A 20,265-nucleotide genomic window follows, 5' to 3' on the forward strand; every position below is an offset into this window, starting at 1 on the left:
AACGGCAGCGGCGGCGACGACACGACACTGGTCATCGAGTTTGGATTTTTTCGGAGTGGAGGGTAGAGAGAAATATGATTTAAGAAGGGTAATTCTGTCATATATATATATTATTATATTTTAGATTAATAATTGATATTTTACTGAAAAGTAATCTCATCTTTTTACAATTTTTAAGGGCTTGTTTGGATTAAATTTTAGGCAGGAAATATGAGTGTTAAAAAAATGACTAATTTATATATGCCTGTCAATATTTCAAATCTCAAAGAGTGTCGTTGTAATTAACCCTAAAAGCAAAGCCAAATTATGTGGTGAAAGCGAATCAAAGCCAAATTATGTGGTGAAAGCGTGTCAAGGCCTAGTCAACCAAGCGTCCACTATGTTAATCCCATTTCTGAATTCACCAGGAAAGTACACTAGCTTCTCTCTCTCTCCATATACAGTTTATAAATGCCAATCGGACATGTCAAATATAACCCCCAATCATACCCCAAAAGCAAAAGACCCAACACCCAACATAAACTATCCTCTTTCTCAAAAGTCACGACGGAGTAAAATAATTCTCTCTCCTCTCTCTAGACATATACTATTAATATTTCTCCTGGGTGGCCGGAAAATTGTTATTTACCATCAGACATGACGGACAGCCGCAACGCCGGGTGTTGCCGGTGCTGTTGCAGCTTCGTATTGACTTCGGGGCTGACTGCTCTGTTCATGTGGCTGAGTCTGCGTACCACACACCCCACCTGCTCTATCCAAGACTTTTACCTTCCTGCCCTCCAAAACACAACACCAAATTACAACAGTACCAACAGCACCAACACCACCATCTACTTCGATCTCAAGCTGGACAACAAGAACAAGGACAAGGGAATTCACTATGATGCCCTCAACCTCACCATCTATTACGGCGAAAACCAGTCCCACCCAGTTGCCAACAAAACTATTCCTGGGTTTTACCAGGGCCACAAGAAGAAAGCTCACCGGAAAGAGTCGGTGAATACTTATGGGGTGCCGTGGGCGGCCATTTCTTCCAACGGCACGGCGTTTTTCAGGGTGGATTTGAGCACCAAGGTCAGGTTCAAGATCATGTTTTGGAATACCAAGAGGGACAAGATCATCGTTTGGGCTCCAGTCGAGGTCAACGCCACCGGTCACAAAGTCTACAAGAAGGGCATTAAACTCAAGTCCGGCGCACCAGATCTTGACTGCTATCGTGCGCGGGTTGTGCTACTGTTGGCTGTTGTTAGTGTCTTATTTTTGACAATTTAATTTCATTTTCTAAATCTATGAATGTGCAATTAATTTTTTTTTGTTTGTTTGTTCTTCCATTTATCATTGAGAATTCTAATTTCCTTTTTAATGATGTTACATATGAAACTTGTAATTTGTATTTTTTTTTTTCCCCTTCTTATGAAGGAATGTAAAAGTAGTAGTATTCTCATTTGATCTGAATTTTATGTTGGAGTGACAATTCTAAATATAATTTGTAAAGTGAAACCAATTGGTTTAAAATGCGAGAACAAATGCAATGCCACAAAATGGTAAGTGATCCAAGAAATTCATTAGTAGTGTTTTGCATCCCAAATTTTTTGATAACATGTGTTGAAACATTATACAATAAACTCAAATTACCCATCCCTGAATTTTTTTAATTAAAAACTATAGTCTAATTTTTTTTTCAATTTTGTATAATTACTCTAACAACCCCAACATTAATCAACTTAAACTAGTAAGTTGATTAATTCACAAGTACCAAAAAATCCACATACATAAAAGCAAAGTGATTTAAATGTCCAAATTAACAAAACGAAATACTCCACCATTTGACCCAATTTGATTGGAAAAATTTAACGAACTTCTAGTTCTTATATTCTATCTATACAATCTAATTAATATATTTATTTTGTAACATTAATATAGTTTTTTTTTTTTTTTTTCAAACAAGTATTTAATCTAATTAATATTTCTAATACTTCTACTATCCAAATTCTACAGTACAATTTACTCTCATATTGCAAAAAAAAAAACATACCAAATGAGCCCGCTTCAGACTTCATCTACTTATACCATCTCCATCTATATTCTTGTGAGAGCAGAAAACCAAAAGAGTTCCCATATCCATATTGTTCAGACAAATCGAAGGTATGCTTATGAATAATATATTCTGTGTATGCAATTAGCCATATACCGTTATGTAAGAGAGAATCCCATAAGTCACATCAGTACTATAATATATATTGATTTTGTATCTAACCATGCATTTTATATTGTCATACCAGAGCTTGATTCAAGGTGTCTTTTGAATTTTACTTCAGCAGATCAAACTCAAGGTCTCTTTTGGGTTTTGTACATAATCGCAAGGAGGCTTCGATTAGGTTCAAGGAGTTCAACAATGGCAGAAGGGAATTTTAGTGGAGGAAGGGGGCTTTCGGGACGGAGCCAATTGGACAGTAAGTTTCATACCCAAGCTTGAGGTACTCTGCTTCTTCAACAAGTTCTTTCATTTTTTTCATTTAGGCTTTACTCGTAAAATAAAAAAATTTATTTTTATGTATGCCAGAAGTTTCGGTCGAAGTTTTGTCGAAAATGGATGAGTAAGTTATTTTTATTAGGTTTAAAATTTTTTTTTTCTTCTTAAAAACCAAACACCCTAAAATAAAAATAATAAATTTTAAAAAATATATTAGATCCAAATTATTATTTGTTTAGATAACCAATGCTATGTAAATTTCAATAAAGGGAAGCACTACAAATCAATTGCTATATAACTGCATAAGTAGTTAAATTTTGGGCTGTTCTTGAATGATAATGTTGTATATCCCATCCAGAATGATACGTCAGTGACAGTTCTAAAATTACAAAGCACTTATGATTAGTAGTTTGTTTTGATTATTTAGAGCTGGTTAAAATGCTGCATATTTAGAAAGAATAATGTTATACTAACTAACTCAGCTTGTGAATCATTTTTTCATTCAGATTCTTAATACATAATTCTTTTTTCTTTTTTGCGTCGCATAATTATAACTGAATAATGAGTTTCACTTCCTCCCAAAATTTGTACATTCTTATATTAAGAGTGATCTCAGCGGTCCAAGCAGAAGCCTTGGCACACAGAACACTTCCTGCCCTGTCATTTGATCCATTATTTCTTGGTAAAAAGATGGCCATTATATTAATAGCTTCTGGCATATACTAATTCATGAATCAGGAGTTATATATAACTTGGGAAATACACAGAGAACCTCGGTGAAATAACACCGCATTTTAACACATCCGCACATATACACAGACTTGCCAACTAAACTGCCAAAGTTTAAATACAAAAACCCATGTCACGGGTTAAACAACTTATACAAAATTATCACCAGGCAGATGAAATTCTTTATATCAAATCCATACAATAATCTATTTACTAGGAAAGACAAGCACACTATATATGATGTAAAGAAAAACATATTATATGTAGTAAGAGACAACATACAATTACTTCTGCTTGCTGCATTTTATCGGTAAGGAGAACCGTTTCCCTGCAGTTTTACAAGAGAATGGTATGCTCCATTGCGTCCCAACGAAAGTAGCTCAGAATGTGACCCCTGCTCCACAACTTTTCCATCCTTGATCACTGCAATGGAATTCGATTTCTGAATTGTGGATAGTCGGTGAGCTACAACAATGCATGTCCGACCATTCATCATCTTCTCAAGTGCTTCTTGAACTAAGTTCTCTGATACACTATCAAGAGCACTCGTTGCCTCGTCCAATAGAAGTATCGATGGGTTCTTCAGTATTGCACGAGCTAGTGCTATTCTCTGTTTCTGACCTCCTGACAGCTGAACCCCTCTTTCTCCGCAGTAAGTACCATAGCCGTCTTTCATTCCACTGAAAATAAAGAAGAAGCAAGTGGTTAGCATAAAGTAGGTACAGTTTATGCTTCAATGCTAAGTCATTTCCTACCACCAAATTTTTGTTTCAGAATTATATCTCATACCTTATAAATTCGTGGGCATTTGCAAGCATTGCAGCATTCCTTATCTCAGATTCCTTGGCATTCTTTTTCCCGTAGGCGATGTTTTCGTGGATGGTTCCTGCAAAGAGGGTTGGCTCCTGACTAACTAATGCAATATGTGTCCTCAGGCTTCTCAAATTATAATCCTTTATGTCCCGTTCATCTATATATACAGATCCCTTCAATGGGTCATAAAATCTCTCAATAAGCCCAATAATGGTAGATTTGCCAGAACCACTCTGCCCTACTAATGCTACTGAACTTCCTGCTGCAATTTTAAGGCTCAGGCCCTTAAAGATTAACTGATTAGGTCTTGATGGATATGCAAAGACAACATTTTTCAGCTCCACGCGGCCTTTAACTGAGCTTTTCTTCGTATCAAACCCCCTTGAGCTATCCGGATTGATTTCAGTATTCCTATCTAGGATTGAAAACACTGACCTGACAGCATTGCTTCCTCTAGATAAATCTTTGGTCATGCTTCCTGCCTCAGCAATGGTATAAGCAGTAAAGAGCAAAACCAAGAATGCTTGAAAGAGGTGCCTAGGAGTTATTTGCCCTTGTGCCAATAATCTCCCTCCATACCAGTATGCTAAAGCTGTAGAAGCTGCTCCCAAGAATTGGGAGCTAAACAGGCCAATTCCCGAAAACCAAGATTGTTTAATACTCTCCTTCCTAGGGCCTTCCAAGGTGCCTCGGAAAAGCCCCAATATTCTCTTCTGAGATGAGAAGGCAGTTATAGTTCTGTGGTTAATGACAGCTTCACTTGCAAGTTGGCTTCCTTCCTTCTGTGCTTTTCGGGTTTTTTCAGACATACTTTTCAACAAGACACTCCTGGCATAAAAACTTCCAATGAGTAAAGGTTGTGCCGCAATCATTACAAGGGCTAGCTTCCATGTGAGTACAAGACCTAGTGCATAAGCAAATGTAGCCCCAAAGAATGCTTGAGCCAGCAATGACATACGGTCCCCAACAAGGGATCGAACCATGTTAGCTTCAGTCGATAACCTTGCACAAATGGCAGCACTTGTGTTCTCATCTTCATCAAACCATCCAACCTCGAAAGTCATTAATTTTTCAAGAAGTTTCTCCCTTACCCTTCTGGTTAACTTTTCTCCCATGATTGAAAAATTGTAATGTTGGAGGAGACTGGTAAAGAAGTTGAAAAGTCCAAGGCCTAAGAAAATGAAAGAATAGGTTCTGGCATCAGATGTAACGGAGGTTTTTTTATCTTTGAAGTAAACTGATATAAGGGCTCCCACACAGTAGGCGTTTATGGGTTGGACAGCTCCAGATCCTATGGCGCCTATACATCCAAGCAAGGCATTACCCAACTCAGGTTTATTCATTTTTAGCAAACGAAACTGCGAAGGAGGAGAATAAAATGGTTGCTTCAGATTATCATCATCACTTTCATAAGAGGCTTCAAATTGGACAGAGTAAGGCGTGCTCATGGAGAAAGCCGGGCTAAATGGATGCATCCTTGGGGTGCTTGGTGCACTTGATCTCACACTTATTGGACTTGGTGGAACACCCATCCTATAATGAATTCTTCCATCAGCTGATCTCCCACTCATTGGGCTCATTGGAATATCCATGCCGTAGTGGCTTCTACTCATTGGACTTGATGGAACACCTATGTTGTGGCTGCTTCTACTCGTTGGACTTGATGGTTCCATGTTGTGGCTTCTACTAATTGGACTTGGAACACCCATGTTGTAGTGGCTTCTACTCATTGGGCTTAGTGGCACACCATTGTTGTAGTGGCTTCTTGCATCTACTTGGTAATCGTAATCAACTGAGACTTCATTTTGCATTGTTGATTGCTGCAACTGCACCATTTGAAAGTACTCTCCACCCAGTCCACCATTCATTTGCATAAGCTCATCATGTGAACCTGATTCAATTACTTTCCCTGATTGAAGAACTACAATCAGATTAGCCATTCTTATTGTGCTGAGGCGGTGGGCAATGACGATTGTTGTTCTTCCCACTGATGCCTGATCAATGGCCTCTTGTACAGTTCTTTCAGATACTGCGTCCAGAGCACTTGTAGCTTCATCAAGCAGCAAGATTTTAGGATCTCTTATTAAAGCCCTCGCTATGGCTATTCTTTGCTTTTGCCCTCCAGACAATTGAACTCCAAATTGCCCAACCTAGAATCCAATTGAAACTCTTATTAGATCTATCATAGGAAGAATTGCTTGATATCGAAAAATCATATTTTACTAAAATTCACATAATTCTAAAATACATTCCAACTTCTTTATCCCATTTTTCTTTTTTTTCACTGAAGTTACTTCTAAAATTTAGCCAACCATAGGAAACAAAAACAAATCTACCGAGTTTAAGAGCAAAGGATAACTTACTTGAGTTTCATATCCATCTGGTAATTTAGAAATGAAGTCATGTGCATTTGCAGCCTTTGCTGCTCCTTCTAAATCTTCCTCTGATGCTCCTTCCTTCCCAAATAGTATATTCTCCTTAATCGATGTTGCAAAGAGGATTGGTTCTTGATTAACCAGTCCCATTTGTGATCTCAACCACTTAAGATGAAGTTTCTTTATCTTGTACCCATCCAACAAAATTTCACCTTCAATAGGATCATAAAATCTTTGAAGCAATGAAATAATGGTGGACTTGCCAGAGCCACTGCCACCGACAAGACCTACAGTTTTGGCAGCCGGAATTCTAAGATTTAAGGCTTGTAGGATTGGTGTATCAGGCCTTGATGGGTAACTAAAATATATGCCTTTGAATTCAAGTTCTCCTCTCACATATGATAGAGCCTTCCCCTTCTTGTCTTCAGAGTCTATGGCTGGAAGCCGATCAATCATCTCTGTAATCCTAGTAGCAGCCACCTTTGCCTCTGTGATGAAGGTGAGATTTGGCAGTGCAGTCAAAATATTCCTGCAAAAATAGTGAAACAGTGAGTTTCAAATTGAAATATGATTATGAAACTTATCAAAATCTTCTTCTGCTGTTTATAATGCATGAAAATTATGAAGATGTAACTCACAATCCTCCCATGAGGACATTGAATCCAGCTACAAAAATGTCACCACCCTTTTCCCCCTTTTTAGTAACCAGAACAGACCCTATCCAAGCTTGAAAGGCCCAACTAACATAGATAACTCCCATGCTTCCCATCATCAATCCCCTTGCTAAACCTTGCTTTATTCCCAAATCCATGGTTTTTTGAAGCGCCTGGCTGAACCTATCGAGTGTTTGACGCTCTCCAACATATGAATATACAGTTCTTATTGAAGAAATTGCTTGTTCTACGATCCCACCAGCAACCCCATAAGATTCAATCATTTTCATCCCCACATTCATCATAAGCGTCCCAAATCCAAGTCCTGGGACAATGAACATGATGGTGAAAGGAATAGCTGCCAACGTAAGCCTCCATGACAGTGTAAAGGAAAATATCATGCAGAAGAAGAAGGACGACATGTAAGCAAGACAATCGGGTATCTGCACACAAGAAACAAGTTACAAAAGGACTAGAGAAGGTAGAAAATAATAAGGAAGAAACTGTTGGTGATCATGATTATGAAATATGTCTGGTAAAGTTTATTGTGTTCACCTGACCACTATTACCAAATTATTCCGCATTCAGCCTCATACATAATGTCATTACTTATCTACAAGGCCAATTCTATCCTTTCCTCTACAACACCATACTAAATACAGGCTAACGGAGAAACAAGGTGAAAACTGGATCGGGAACAACTAAAAACATTTATAATATCTGAGCTGGTTAATTGTTGTTAGGATACATCACCTGTTTATCTTTCTTGACATTCTATACTAGTTAAGTCCATGATAATAAGCTTGTTAGGCAAAGGTCTTCCAACTTCTTACTCTACACATAAAGCTCTCTGTAATCTTTCATTAATTTATACGGTCTTTGAAGTGAAGAGCCAAGCAAAATTTTGTTTTGTATGTGTACCCTTTTTGTGCATGTGATATATATATGATATTGTTTTAATTGTGCTTTCAGATCAGAACTTGGGTTGTTTTATGAAACAGAAATTAAGAAGAGGGTGCCAGCTGAATTAAGACCTTCTCTCCTATGGCGATATGGATTGAATTGGAATCAGAGGAGATGGTTGAAACAACTTGGTAAGTTGTTGAAGATTCAGCTGCTTGGGTGTCGAAGAAACCAACTTCTTGTCTAAGGACCGATTTCAGGTATTCCATTCTCATCCGAGAAGCCTGTCTTTCAGCAGTTCTTGCCCAACAAAGTCCTTCTGCATAAATAAATACCACCAAAATTGCAACATTGAGAATAGCGAAGTTCTAGTATTGAAGGTGTAATCCTTATTTCTTATTGAGTATTGGAAGCTCTAAAGTGGAGGGTTAGGAGACGAACCAACAAAAGCAGATAATCCAACTAGAATTGCAACATAGAGCAGTCTGAGTGAATACTGAAATATCACAAATTCACAGTAGCATATATGTTAATGAAGTGCATGTATTGAAGTCCTTTTTTTTCGATGATACATATATGCTTTTAGATAAGCAGGAAGTGATTATTCACTGTTTAAAATTTTGCCTTGTAAATGCATTTCTTAGTTAAAGTAGAACTTAATTTAACTAGAATTAATCATGAAATGAATTCAAATTCGAAAGAAAAAAAAAAAAAAAAAAAAAAAAATCTTAAATGTTTTTAAAGATGAGCTTTAACAATGAAGTAGGCTGTTTCCATAATGATCATTAGAAATATGCCTACCTTGTTTACAGTATCTGTAGTGACTTTGATATTGATGTCGCCATAGTCATTGATCACGTTGCTAAGAACGAACATCATGAGAGGGGTCTGCAACCCATCTCCAATACTACCCAAAGTCCCCAACAACATCAACAACTTGTCCACCCCATCAGCATATCTGAACATTCCATCTTTTCCACCCATTATCTTATGCTCCCTTCAGGAGGTTTGAACAATGTTCAAAGACAATCAATATCACTGTTTTTATATATGCGTTTGATCAAATTTAGTAGATACCTTACAAGGAGGTTGGTATCATTTAATATTGTCGTCTTCTTCGCATACTTCTAATGCCAAAGCCAAATTGAATTGTTCACCACATTTTAGAATCAGCCGCCCGCATTTTATGTTTGTGTTGGTCAGGCCATGGATTGTTGGTTTCCAAAATTCCAATTAGTCTTGCCAAGTGTTTGTGTTGGTCGGGCCATGGATTGTTGGTTTCCAAAATTCCAATTAGTCTTGCCGAGTCTCTTAGCTGGTACCGTCTAGAATTGATTCCGTTCTGTTCTCTGCTAAACCTAACAAACCATAGATGATGTTGACTCTGCCAACGATCTTAGGATCTTACGCCCATTCCGTTCTCTAATTGATCAAATTTTAAAATTAAAAAACAAGTTTGTAATAATAAGTATTGACATGAAAGCTGTGAATGAAGAAAAATGTGACTAAGAATTGAAATCTTAGAGAAGTGACGAAGTGCCGGACTCGATTGGGAAGCTTGGTGTTAACTGTTAAGGGTTAAAATTCTTTTAACTTCTTAAGTCCACATTTGTGTAAGATCCAAAAAGAGTTAAAAATGAAAAAGAATTTTATGTTCCCATTCAAACAGCTCTTGATCAAGTGTCTTTATTCTTCCTTTTACTTGGTTTTGGGACAAAACACACATAAATTGAGCGAAAAGCTAACTACGGAGACCAAGTTGGTGCTGTGTCTTAAGTAGCACAAAGTGGGAGGAGCCGGGGGAAAGAGCGTGAGAGTAGTACCCGTTTAGAAGAATTGTGCGACTTAGGGCTTAACTAATAGCAAAGCCACTATTGACAGTTGGTGAAGGAAATAACTCCATCCAATTAGATTCCGACAACTTGTGGTGTTGTCAGAGAAATAACAACAATGGGATGCATAGTTTAAACATAAAAGACAACGAGGAATTTTGTTGATGAAATATGATATTCATATTTGAAGCCGGCCTCAACATATGCTCCAAAGCGAATAGTATTAGTTTTGTTTGTGAAATTGTTTAATATATGAACCATTCTTCACCAATTTCCTTTAGTGGCGAAGAAAATGAGGCCTTGTTGCGTATAAATCAGTAAGTTAGTATATACTCAAAGAACATTTGATTATGCCGATAACAGCGATCAGTCCAACTAGATCCAAACAATTATAGAATTATCTGTTCACAAGGCTATGATACTAGATGGAATTGCACAGGAAAGGCCATTCACTTGTCTGTTGTTATTCAGAAAAGCATATGAAGACAAGAGAAAATAAATTGTGTTCTAATGCAATTGGGCTTAGCACTGCCCTGCTAACCTTAACCTATTAGACTGCATGTTTTGCATGTGAAGTTACAGCCCTTTGCAACATCTAACTTGCTCATGTTCATCTTGTTCTTGTTATACATATATGGTGGTACTCACACACACATATACCTCTACCGAGGTTTGAATCTGTGACTTCCCTGGAGCCTGACACTAGCCTGTTGGTATGAGGATGTTTATATTAGTTATACCCATACAAAGTTCTTTTATGTTACCTTTCAAAAAAAAAAAATTGTTCTTTTTATGTTCTTCTCTAACCTGAGTTCTTTCTTGCTCATGGGTGAAGTGATATCTTGATATATAATTAATTTGGTCACATGTTAAGTCTGGTATGGGAAAACTTTTTCAAAGTTATTTATTCAATACACTTCAATTTCACTCTGCTATTATTCTGAATTGAGAGTAGGTGATTCTTTAACATTATGTGGTTCATTAAGATATTCAATGGAGTAGATATTTTGGCTAATTGAGGATACAGAAGCTGCAGATTTTCTTAAAGAGGTCAAGAAAGAGCTATCAGTACAACAGACTTTAGTAGTAGCCATTTAAATTAGGCTTTCACTAGACACAACTTGGGCTGGCAATAACTTTTTTTATAATTTTTTATATTAAGGAGTAATTTAATTTGAAACTAACTCAAGATTATATCAAATTTTTAGTGGGGGTATTAACCATATGAGTAATCCAAATTATCTGACTTTTTAATCCGAAATCTCAATTGAAATTGTAAATCGGAGTTTAAAAATAAAAAAATAGGTTATGCTCAAATTGAGTAGTTAGGGTTGAAGGTCAAGTTAGGATTAAATATTTTATATGTCGAGTTAGACTCGTATTATACCTCTAACCGTCCAAGTTGTGATCCTAGCTTTCACTATGATATGTAAATCTATGATGCGATCGCCATATTTTGCTCGGTTTAATTGAAATATTTCAAATGAATGCTTTAGCATAAATTATTTAAGAAGTATAATTTCAATTTTTTTTTTCCCATAAATAATTATAATTTCAATTTATACTTAAGCTTATATGCGGATCTAACATTGTTGGAGACTAACGAAATTAATTTTAATAGTAAACTCGCTTAATTTCAAATTCATCATTTATTCAATGAATTGTAAAAGTAATTTCTGATTTCCTTCAAAGTTACATACATATAAACAATTAAAATGAATTGGTCACAAGTTATCCACCATAATAAAATGACGAAGGAATTTGCTTTCAGCATATTTTTGTGGTATCACCTCATCAATTTAGATTTTTTAAATTGTATTTTAAAAGTAGTTATCTTTTTGCTAAAAAAAATAAAAAATAAAAAATAAAAATAAAAAACTTTTTCTCTTTTTGCAAAACTTTTTTGGGCCCTCTTTTATAATGTAGTCCATAATGTCCATCAAGATTTTTTTTAACACGTTCGTCAAGATTGATCTTTAAGACACATGGGAAGAAAAAAAAAATACTAACATTTATTTAAAATATGGACAGTACTTGGTCCTCTTTTATCACGACCAACTTCGTCATGATACCGCGGCCAACAACATATTGACACTTTATCCAAAAAAAAAAAAAAAAAAAAAACAACATTTTGACACTATTTTATTAAAAAGAAAAAGTTAAAAAATAAATTATTTCTCTCTCTAACAAACCGCACCGCTTCTTCCCACTACCACCACCGCCGTCCGCCACTCATCACCCTTTCTCATTCTCTCTGTTTCTCTTTCTTTGCCCCTTCACAAAAAAACAATGTCAATCATCAATTCGACCTCAATCCATATAAAGCAAAAAAAAATCCACAATACAAAATAAGAATCTCCACTGAAACCATCAATTTCATCATCCCACTTTGCTTATTCTCTTCTTTATTACACATATTGCTCAAAGACAATGATGAAAAAAAATGCGTGAAAGGACCACATTGGCTTTGCAGATCAAAGCTTTAATTGTGAGTACTTTCTGAATTCTCTTCCACAAACACCATTGTTTCTGCGATGCCAACACGGTGGCAACAACTCTAACTACAAGAACACCACCATGATTCGCAAAGAGATCTTCGTCACCCCGCCGTCAGGTCATTTCTCTCTCTCTCTCTCTCTCTCTCTCTCTCTCTAGGGATCATTCTAGGATTTCTGTATATTTATGTTTCTTTTTGGTGTTTGATCGAAATTTAAGGCCTTTTTTTTAATACGAAATATGGAGATTCAGAAGATAGAGATGGATGGGGGTTGGGTAGAAGAAGAGGGATGAATTTTTGAAGCATTTTCCCAACACACCATACCTATAAAGTTTAGGCATTCATTTCAAATATATATATATAGAACTGCTTCGTTCATTTCTTTAAAAAAATTAGGTGATAATCTTATTTCCAAAACAAATTACATTCATTATGAAACAACAGCAATTAATTCTACTTTAGGTTTTGCCTTATAGTTTTACAAGAGAATAGTATACTTCATTTTGACGTAAAGAAAGTAGATCAGAATGTGAGCCCTGCTCCACAATTTTTCCATCCTTGATCACCACAATGGAATTGGAATTCTGAATTGTTGATAGTCGGTGAGCTACAACAATACATGTCCGACCAGTCATCATCTTCTTGAGTGCTTGTTGAACTAAGTTCTCTTATACACTATCAAGGGCACTTGTTGCCTCATCCAATAGAAGGATTGATGGGTTCTTCAGTATTGCACGAGCTATTGCTATCCTCTGTTTCTGACCTCCTGATAACTGAACCCCTCTTTCTCCGCAGTAAGCATCATATCCATCTTTCATTCCACTGTAAATACAGAAGAAGAAAATGGTTAACATAAAAGTGGCATAGTTTATGCTTCAATGCAAAGTCATTCCTACCACCAAACTTTTATTTCAGTTAGCTACATGATCAGACAAATTAATCCTAAGCTAAGTTAAACAACAACATAAAGTTTGTTCCTTTTCCTTCACAACTTTAAAGGGTTTTACTTTCCAATACGGGCTAGTCCAGTGCACGAGACTCTCGTCATTGCAGGGTCTGGGAAGGGGTTTGATTTACGTAGTTTTACTTCTGCATGCGGAGATGTTTTTTTTGTTTCAGACCCGTGACCTTCTTGTTACAATGGAGCAACCTTAGCGTTGCACCAAAGCTCGTCCTCCTTTGTTTTTCAATAGGATTTTCTTTTAGAAGGAAGGATTTAAAACTAAAAAAAATAAAGTTAAAAGTTGTTTTCAATGCACTAGGAAATTAATTTTTACGAAACAAAATAAGATAAAAAGATTAAAGTTTCACAACATATTTCATACCTTATAAATTCATGCGCATTGGCAAGCATTGCAGCTTCCCTAATCTCAGATTCATTGGCATCATTTTTCCCATAAGCAATGTTTTCGTGGATAGTTCCTGCAAAAAGGGTTGGCTCCTGACTGACTAATGCAATTTGTGTCCTCAGGGATCTCAAATGATAGTCCTTTATGTCCTGTTCATCTATATATACAGATCCCTTCACTGGGTCATAAAATCTCTCAATAAGTCCAATAATGGTAGATTTGCCAGAACCACTCTGCCCCACTAGTGCTACTGAACTTCCTGCTGCAATCTTAAGGCTCAGGCCCTTAAAGACCAACTGATTGGGTCTTGATGGATATGCAAAGACAACATTTTTCAGCTCCACACTGCCTTTAATCTAGATTTTATTAGCATCAAACCCCCTTTACTTTTCTGGATCGATTTCACTGTTCCTATCTAGGATTGAAAATATTGACTTGACAGCATTACTTCCTCTATATAAATCTTTGGTCATGCTTCCTGCTTCGGCAATGGTATAAGCAGTAAATAGCAGTAAAAAGAATGTTTGAAAGAGGTGCTCTGGAGTTATTAATCCTTTTGTCAATAGCCTTCCTCCATACCAGTATGCTAAAGCGGTTGAAGCTGCAGCCAAAAATTGGGAGCTAAATAGGCCAATACCTGAAAACCAGGATTGTTTCACACTTTCCTTCCTAGGGCCCTCCAAGGTGGCTTGGAAGAGCCTTAATATTCTGTTCTGCGAAGAAAAAGCAGTTATAGTTCTGTGGTTAATGACAGTTTCACTTGCTAGTTGGCTTCCTTCCTTTTGTGCTTTTCGGATTTTTTCAGACATACTCTTGAACAAGAAAGTCTTGGAGTAAAAACTCCCAATGAGTAATGGCTGCGTCGTGATCAGTACAATGGCTAGCCTCCACGTGAGTGCAAGCCCTAGTGCGTAAGCAAAGGTAGCCCCGAAGAATGCTTGAGCCAGTAGTGAGATGTGGTCCCCAACAAGGGATCGAACCATGTTAGCTTCAGTTGATAACCTTGCACAAATGGCTGCACTCGTGTTCTCATCTTGATCAAACCTTCCAATCTCAAAAGTCATTAGCTTTTCAAGAAGTTTCTCCCTTACCCTTCTGGTTAACTTTTCTCCCATGATTGCAAAATTGCAGTGTTGGAGGAGACTGGTAATGAAGTTGAAAACTCCAAGGCCTAGGAAAATTAGAGAATAGAATGTGGCCTCAGATTTAATGGAGGATTTTTCATTTTTGAAGTAAACTGATATAGGTGCCCCCACACAGTCGGAATTTTTGGGTTGAACAGCTCCGTATCCTATCGCGCCTATGCATCCAAGCAAGGCTCTTCCCCACTCAGGTGCATTTATTATTATCAAGCGCCACCACAATGGAGGAGAAGTTAGTTGCTCCAAATTTTCATCATCAATTTCGTAATAGGCTTCAAATTCGACAGACTGAGGGGGGCTCATGGGATAAACCCGGCTAAATGGACGTATCACCAGGTTGCTTGGTGCACTTGATCTCACAGTCATTGGGCTTGGGGGAACACTCGTCTTATAGTGAATTCTTCCATCAGTTGATCTCACACTCATTGGGCTCTGTGGATTACCCATGTTGTAGTGGCTTCTGCTATTTAGGCTCAGTGCAGCACCCATGTTGTAGTGGCTAATTCCATCTGCTTGATAATCAGAATCATTTGAGGCTTCATTTAGCATTGTTGATTGCTGCAACTGCACCATTCGAAAGTATTCTCCGCCCTGTTCACTATTCCTTTGCATCAGTTCATCATGTGAATCCGATTCAATTGCTTTCCCCGATTGAAGAACCACAATTAGATTAGCCATTCTTATTGTGCAGAGGCGGTGGGCAATGGCGATTGTTGTCTTTCCCACTGACGCCCGATCAATGGCCTCCCGTACAGCTCTTTCAGATGCTGCATCCAGGGCACTTGTAGCTTCATCAAGCAGCAAGATTTTAGGATCTCTTATTAAAGCCCTTGCTATGGCTATTCGTTGTTTTTGCCCTGCAGACAATTGAATCCCAAATTGCCCAACCTGGGGAATCCAATAAAACATCATATTAGATCTACAATAAAAAGAAATTCTAGATGTCTAAAGATCATATCTTACTTCTAAAAGTACATTAGCCCAGCCCAGCCCAGCCCAGCCCAGCCCAGCCATAGGAAACTAAAACAAATTTATTGTTTTCAAAGAGTAAACATTAACTTACTTGAGTTTCATACCCATCTGGTAACTTAGATATGAAGTCATGAGCATTTGCAGCCTTTGCTGCTCCTTCTAAATCTTCCAATGATGCTCCTTCCTTCCCAAATAGTATATTATCTTTAATGGATGTTGCAAAGAGGATTGGTTCTTGATTAACCAGTCCCATTTGTGATCTCAGCCGCTTAAGATGAAGTTTATTTATCTTGTAACCATCGAAGAGAATTTCACCTTCAATAGGATCATAAAATCTTTGAAGTAATGAAATAATGGTGGACTTGCCACAGCCACTGGCCCCGACAAGACCTACTGTTTCACCAGCTGGAACTCTTAAGATTTAAGCCTTGTAGAATTGGTGTATCAGGCGTTGATGGGTAACTAAAATTTATTTCATTGAATTCAATTTCTCCTCTCACATGTGATAGAGCCTTCCCTTTCTTCTCTTCAATGTCTATGGCCGGAAGCCGATCAGTGATCTCCGTAATCCTAGTAGCAACCACCTTTGCCTCTGTGATGAAGGTGAGATTGGGCAGTGCAGTCAAAATATTTCTGCAAGGCTAGTGAAACAGTGAGTCTCAAATTAAAATAAAGTTATGAAAATTTTTAATATCTTCTTTTGCAGTTTAAATAGAAATAAAGGTAAAGTTCAAAAAACCCTCCTGAACTATTGCCTTTTTGCAAATAGCCCCCCTGAACTAATGATTTGTCGCAACCCATCTCAAAAGACTATTTTACCCTTTTTCATTAAATTTGCCATGTCTCATTAAAGTATTTTGTCTTTTCTCTTATCTAAATATTAATTATACCATTTACCTTAATTTATCATTAATGTCAATAATTTATCACAAAAATGGGAAAAAAGTAAATAGAGTTGTAATTACCATTTTTTAAAATGATTAACTTATCATTAATTCTTTACTATTTATAATAAAACTTATTATACTCGGTTTAAACTTTTTTACCATAAAAAAACACCTTCTTTTTCATATAATCTATTCATAAAAAATTAATAAAATAAAAAATACCTTGTTTTTTGTACAATATATTCATGAAAATTTAAGAATTACTTAACGTATTTAAAATTTTCTACTTTAGATTTTTATTTAAACAATTAATTTCAAGAATTAAAGGTAAATTTATGCAAATTTAATGGAGAAATGTCATCAAATGAATATTTTTTTCAGAATTTTTTAAAATAAGAAACATGGATTAAGTGTAATTGAATAAGGGCATTATGGTCATTTAATCAAAAAATAGCCCAGGCCTAGGGGCATTTTGCAACAAAATGTGATAGTTCTGGGTATTATGCACAAAATATACTTCAGACATGGTTTAGAGGTTTTTTGCACTTTAACCTGGAAATAATGCACAAGATTTATAAAGAAATAACTCACAATCCTGCCATGAAGACATTGAATCCAGCTACAAAAACATCGCCGCCCTTTTCTCCCTTTTCAGTAACCATAACAGACCCAAACCAAGCCTGAAAAGCCCCTCTAACATAGATAACTCCCATGCTTCCCATCATCAATCCTCTTGCAAAACCTTGCTTTATTCCCAATTCCATTGATTTTTGAAGCGTGTGGCTGAACCTATCTAGTGTTTGTTGCTCTCCAACGGAGGAATATACAATTCTTATTTAAGAAATTGCTTGTTCTGCAATCCCACCAGCAACCCCGTAAGATTCAATCATCTTTGACCCGACATCCATCATTAGCTTCCCAAATCCAAGTCCTGGGGCGATGAACACAATGGTGAACGGAATAGATGCCAATGTAATATAACAAAGGCAAATATCATGCAAAAGGAGGAGGACGACAGCAAAGCAAGACAGTTGGGAATCTGCACATAAGAAACAATTTCAATTTCATAAGACGAGAGGGGAGAAAATAAGAAGAAGAAATTGTTTGATGTAAGACCGGAATGTTGTAATACCAACTGATGTAGGACGGAAAGTGTGCTCTGATAGTTGATTGTTGTTTGGCTACATCAATCCTGTTTATTGCTAGTTAAATCCATTATAATAAGCTCCATGTTATCTTTCACCCATATATGTGGTCTTTGAAGTGAAGAGACAAGCATAAATTACTCTGTACAAGAGTATGTGTTCCTTTTCTTTACTTTTTTTTTTTTTTTGCGCGCACACTCACACATGTATATATACTATTTTCGTTGTGCTCTTAACCAAGATCTTGGGTTTTATGCAACAGTAATTAAGAAGAACATGGTGGGTGCAGCCAAATTAAGACTTTCTCTCCTATGGCGATTTGTATTGAATTGGAATGGTTGAAACTACTTGGTAAGTTGTCGAAGATTCAGCTGCTTGTGTGTCGAAGAAACCAACTTCTTGTCTAAGGATAGCTTTCAGGTATTCCATTCTCATTCGAGAAGTCTGTCTTTCAGCGGTTCTTGCCCAACTAAGTCCTGCATAAATAAATGCCACAAAAATTGCAACATAGAATATGGTGAAGTTATAGTATTGAAGGTGTAATCAGTATTTGTTATGGAGTATCGGATGCAATAAGTTAAGGATTAGGAATTTAGGAGACTTACCAACAAAAGCAGATAATCCTTCTCCAATTGCAACATATAGCAGTCTGAGTGCATACTGAAACATAACAAATTTACAATTGCATGTTGATAAAGTGCATGTATCGAACTTCATAATCCATATATAAATTGATGCTTGATAGACTATATATATCACACTTTGTTGGAGCACTACCTTGTTTACAACATGAATAGACACTTTGCTGTTGATTGTTGCCATAGTCATTGATCACGTCCCTAAGAACAAACATCATGAGAGGGATCTGCAACCCATCTCCAATGCAACCCTAAGTCCCCAACAACATCAACTTCTTGTCCACACCATCACCATATCTGAACATTCCATCTTTGCTACCCATTATATCTAACGCTTCCTTCAGGTGCGTTGAACAATCTCTTCACTACTGCTTATTCATCAATACACATTTCAACTTCAATATATGCATGTGATCAATTTTAGTAGATGCCTTACTTGGGGACTGCCGTCATTATTTATATTATCTTCTTCGCTAGCAAACTTCTATTAAGCAACTAGCAAAAACCGTACAAAACAAAAGAAACATGGTTTCGAGAACCAGCAATTAAAAACAGAATAGAAAGAAACAAAGCAGTACAACACAAAGAAAACCAACTAAACCACCAGCCATGAAGACTCATAGTCAAACTGAATTGTTCAACGCATTTTAGAATTAGCCGGCATTGTTTGTTTGTGTTGGTCACAGGAATACGGATTGTTGGTTTACCCAATTTCAGTTAGTCTTGCCTCCTATTTTGTTTCCTGTTTCAGCAACATGGGGGATTTAAGAACTGTTTTCTTAGACCTAAGAACGCTCATAACCTTTATGATGCCTATGATGTTCAATTTTGACATTGTCAAATGGTGATACTCAATCCAGAACTATATACGTGAATGATTTAGTTGCATGATTATTATATAAAGTACGGATAGATATTTAACATGAAATTCACACTTAAAGCTTATAAAATTCGAATGATATAGTTTGATGAAGTATTTATCAATGGTACTCGATAATTTATTCTCCTATATTAGTTGAATATATATGTATATATGATCAAAATGTTTAGTTAAACATTATGCTAGTCCAATTATCTTAGACTTATTCATATGTCTTGAATGGTTTGTGATAATATTTTGTTTTTAAAACAGGATAAGATTCAACTGTACATGAATCTGGAATTGTTGAAATTGGTCCAGGAAGAAAGAAAATTTTGGTCCAGGATGCACTGAGGGGACCACTCACTGAATCAAGGAGTAGGCGAGTTCTAATACCACTCATCTATCCAAAAATTAAAACTATTAAGCAGTATTACATACCACTTATTGAAGAGAGAATTAAAAGAGTTGTGAGAAAGAAGAAGACGAATGGTGAGAACTGAGATGGACTGGGTAGCCCAGCTCAAGTGGTCTAGGCCTAAAGTTAAATGCCCAACGGTCAAAAACCAACTACTAAAGTGGTCTAGGCCTAAGGGTTGTACAGTACATATGCGATGCTGGACCCGTTTATTAAGCCCAACAACTTGCACTTTATTTCATTCTATGGGGACCTAACAACATAATCCAACTCATATACATTTATTTCTTAGAAAATTTTAAGCATTTTTCCAAAATACCAAACCTATAAAGCTTTATATATATATATATATTTAATTGACAAGAAACATATTTACATATCTATTTTTGTCTTTTTAAAAACTTGAAACTGCTTTGTTCATTTCTTCAAAAAATAAAAATAAAAAAATAGGTAACGACAATCTTACTTTCAAAACAAATTACATGTATTATGAAATAACATTTTTTCTCAATTCCTATTTATCAATCCTCAAACTACTGACTTAGTTGAACATAGAAGCCAACTCCTAAGTCAAAGAGCT

The 20,265-nt window shown here is 36.4% G+C and overlaps 2 protein-coding genes and 1 pseudogene across 2 annotated transcripts; 1 reads left to right on the plus strand and 2 right to left on the minus strand.

Moving 5' to 3' along the window:
• The first annotated feature begins 425 nt into the window (after positions 1–425).
• LOC132308458 (protein NDR1-like) lies at positions 426–1,486 on the plus strand. Its single transcript, XM_059806541.1, has one exon. The coding sequence runs from the start codon at positions 637–639 to the stop codon at positions 1,270–1,272; it is 636 nt and encodes a 211-aa protein (XP_059662524.1). The 5' UTR covers positions 426–636; the 3' UTR covers positions 1,273–1,486.
• A 2,020-nt stretch (positions 1,487–3,506) lies between these two features.
• LOC132308459 (putative multidrug resistance protein) lies at positions 3,507–8,934 on the minus strand. The gene is made up of 8 exons (XM_059806543.1): positions 8,748–8,934; positions 8,388–8,442; positions 8,078–8,265; positions 7,029–7,486; positions 6,379–6,919; positions 5,763–6,165; positions 3,992–5,570; positions 3,507–3,882 (listed from the first exon to the last, which is right to left on the minus strand). Exons 1-8 carry the CDS (start codon positions 8,928–8,930, stop codon positions 3,507–3,509), a joined length of 3,783 nt encoding a protein of 1,260 aa, XP_059662526.1. The 5' UTR covers positions 8,931–8,934.
• Positions 8,935–12,595: 3,661 nt separating this feature from the next.
• LOC132310472 (ABC transporter B family member 15-like) lies at positions 12,596–18,731 on the minus strand (annotated as a pseudogene).
• Between the last annotated feature and the right edge of the window lie 1,534 nt (positions 18,732–20,265).

The sequence above is a fragment of the Cornus florida genome, unplaced genomic scaffold (assembly GCF_030987335.1).
Source record: "Cornus florida cultivar Cherokee Brave unplaced genomic scaffold, ASM3098733v1 CherokeeBrave_3.0.0_Hap2_Chr05, whole genome shotgun sequence".
Lineage (NCBI taxonomy): Eukaryota > Viridiplantae > Streptophyta > Magnoliopsida > Cornales > Cornaceae > Cornus > Cornus florida.

Bases quoted from the DNA above. Each gene is read 5' to 3' on its own strand.
- LOC132308458 (XM_059806541.1), top strand. From the start codon at position 637: ATGACGGACAGCCGCAACGCCGGGTGTTGCCGGTGCTGTTGCAGCTTC.
- LOC132308459 (XM_059806543.1), bottom strand. From the start codon at position 8,930: ATGGGTGGAAAAGATGGAATGTTCAGATATGCTGATGGGGTGGACAAG. The intron at 7,487-8,077 runs GTCTTAATTCAG...TCTTGTGTGCAG, and splicing joins ATATCGCCATAGGAGAGAAG to ATACCCGATTGTCTTGCTTA. The intron at 5,571-5,762 runs GTGTGCCACTAA...GTGGGAGATCAG, and splicing joins AAGAAGCCACTACAACAATG to CTGATGGAAGAATTCATTAT.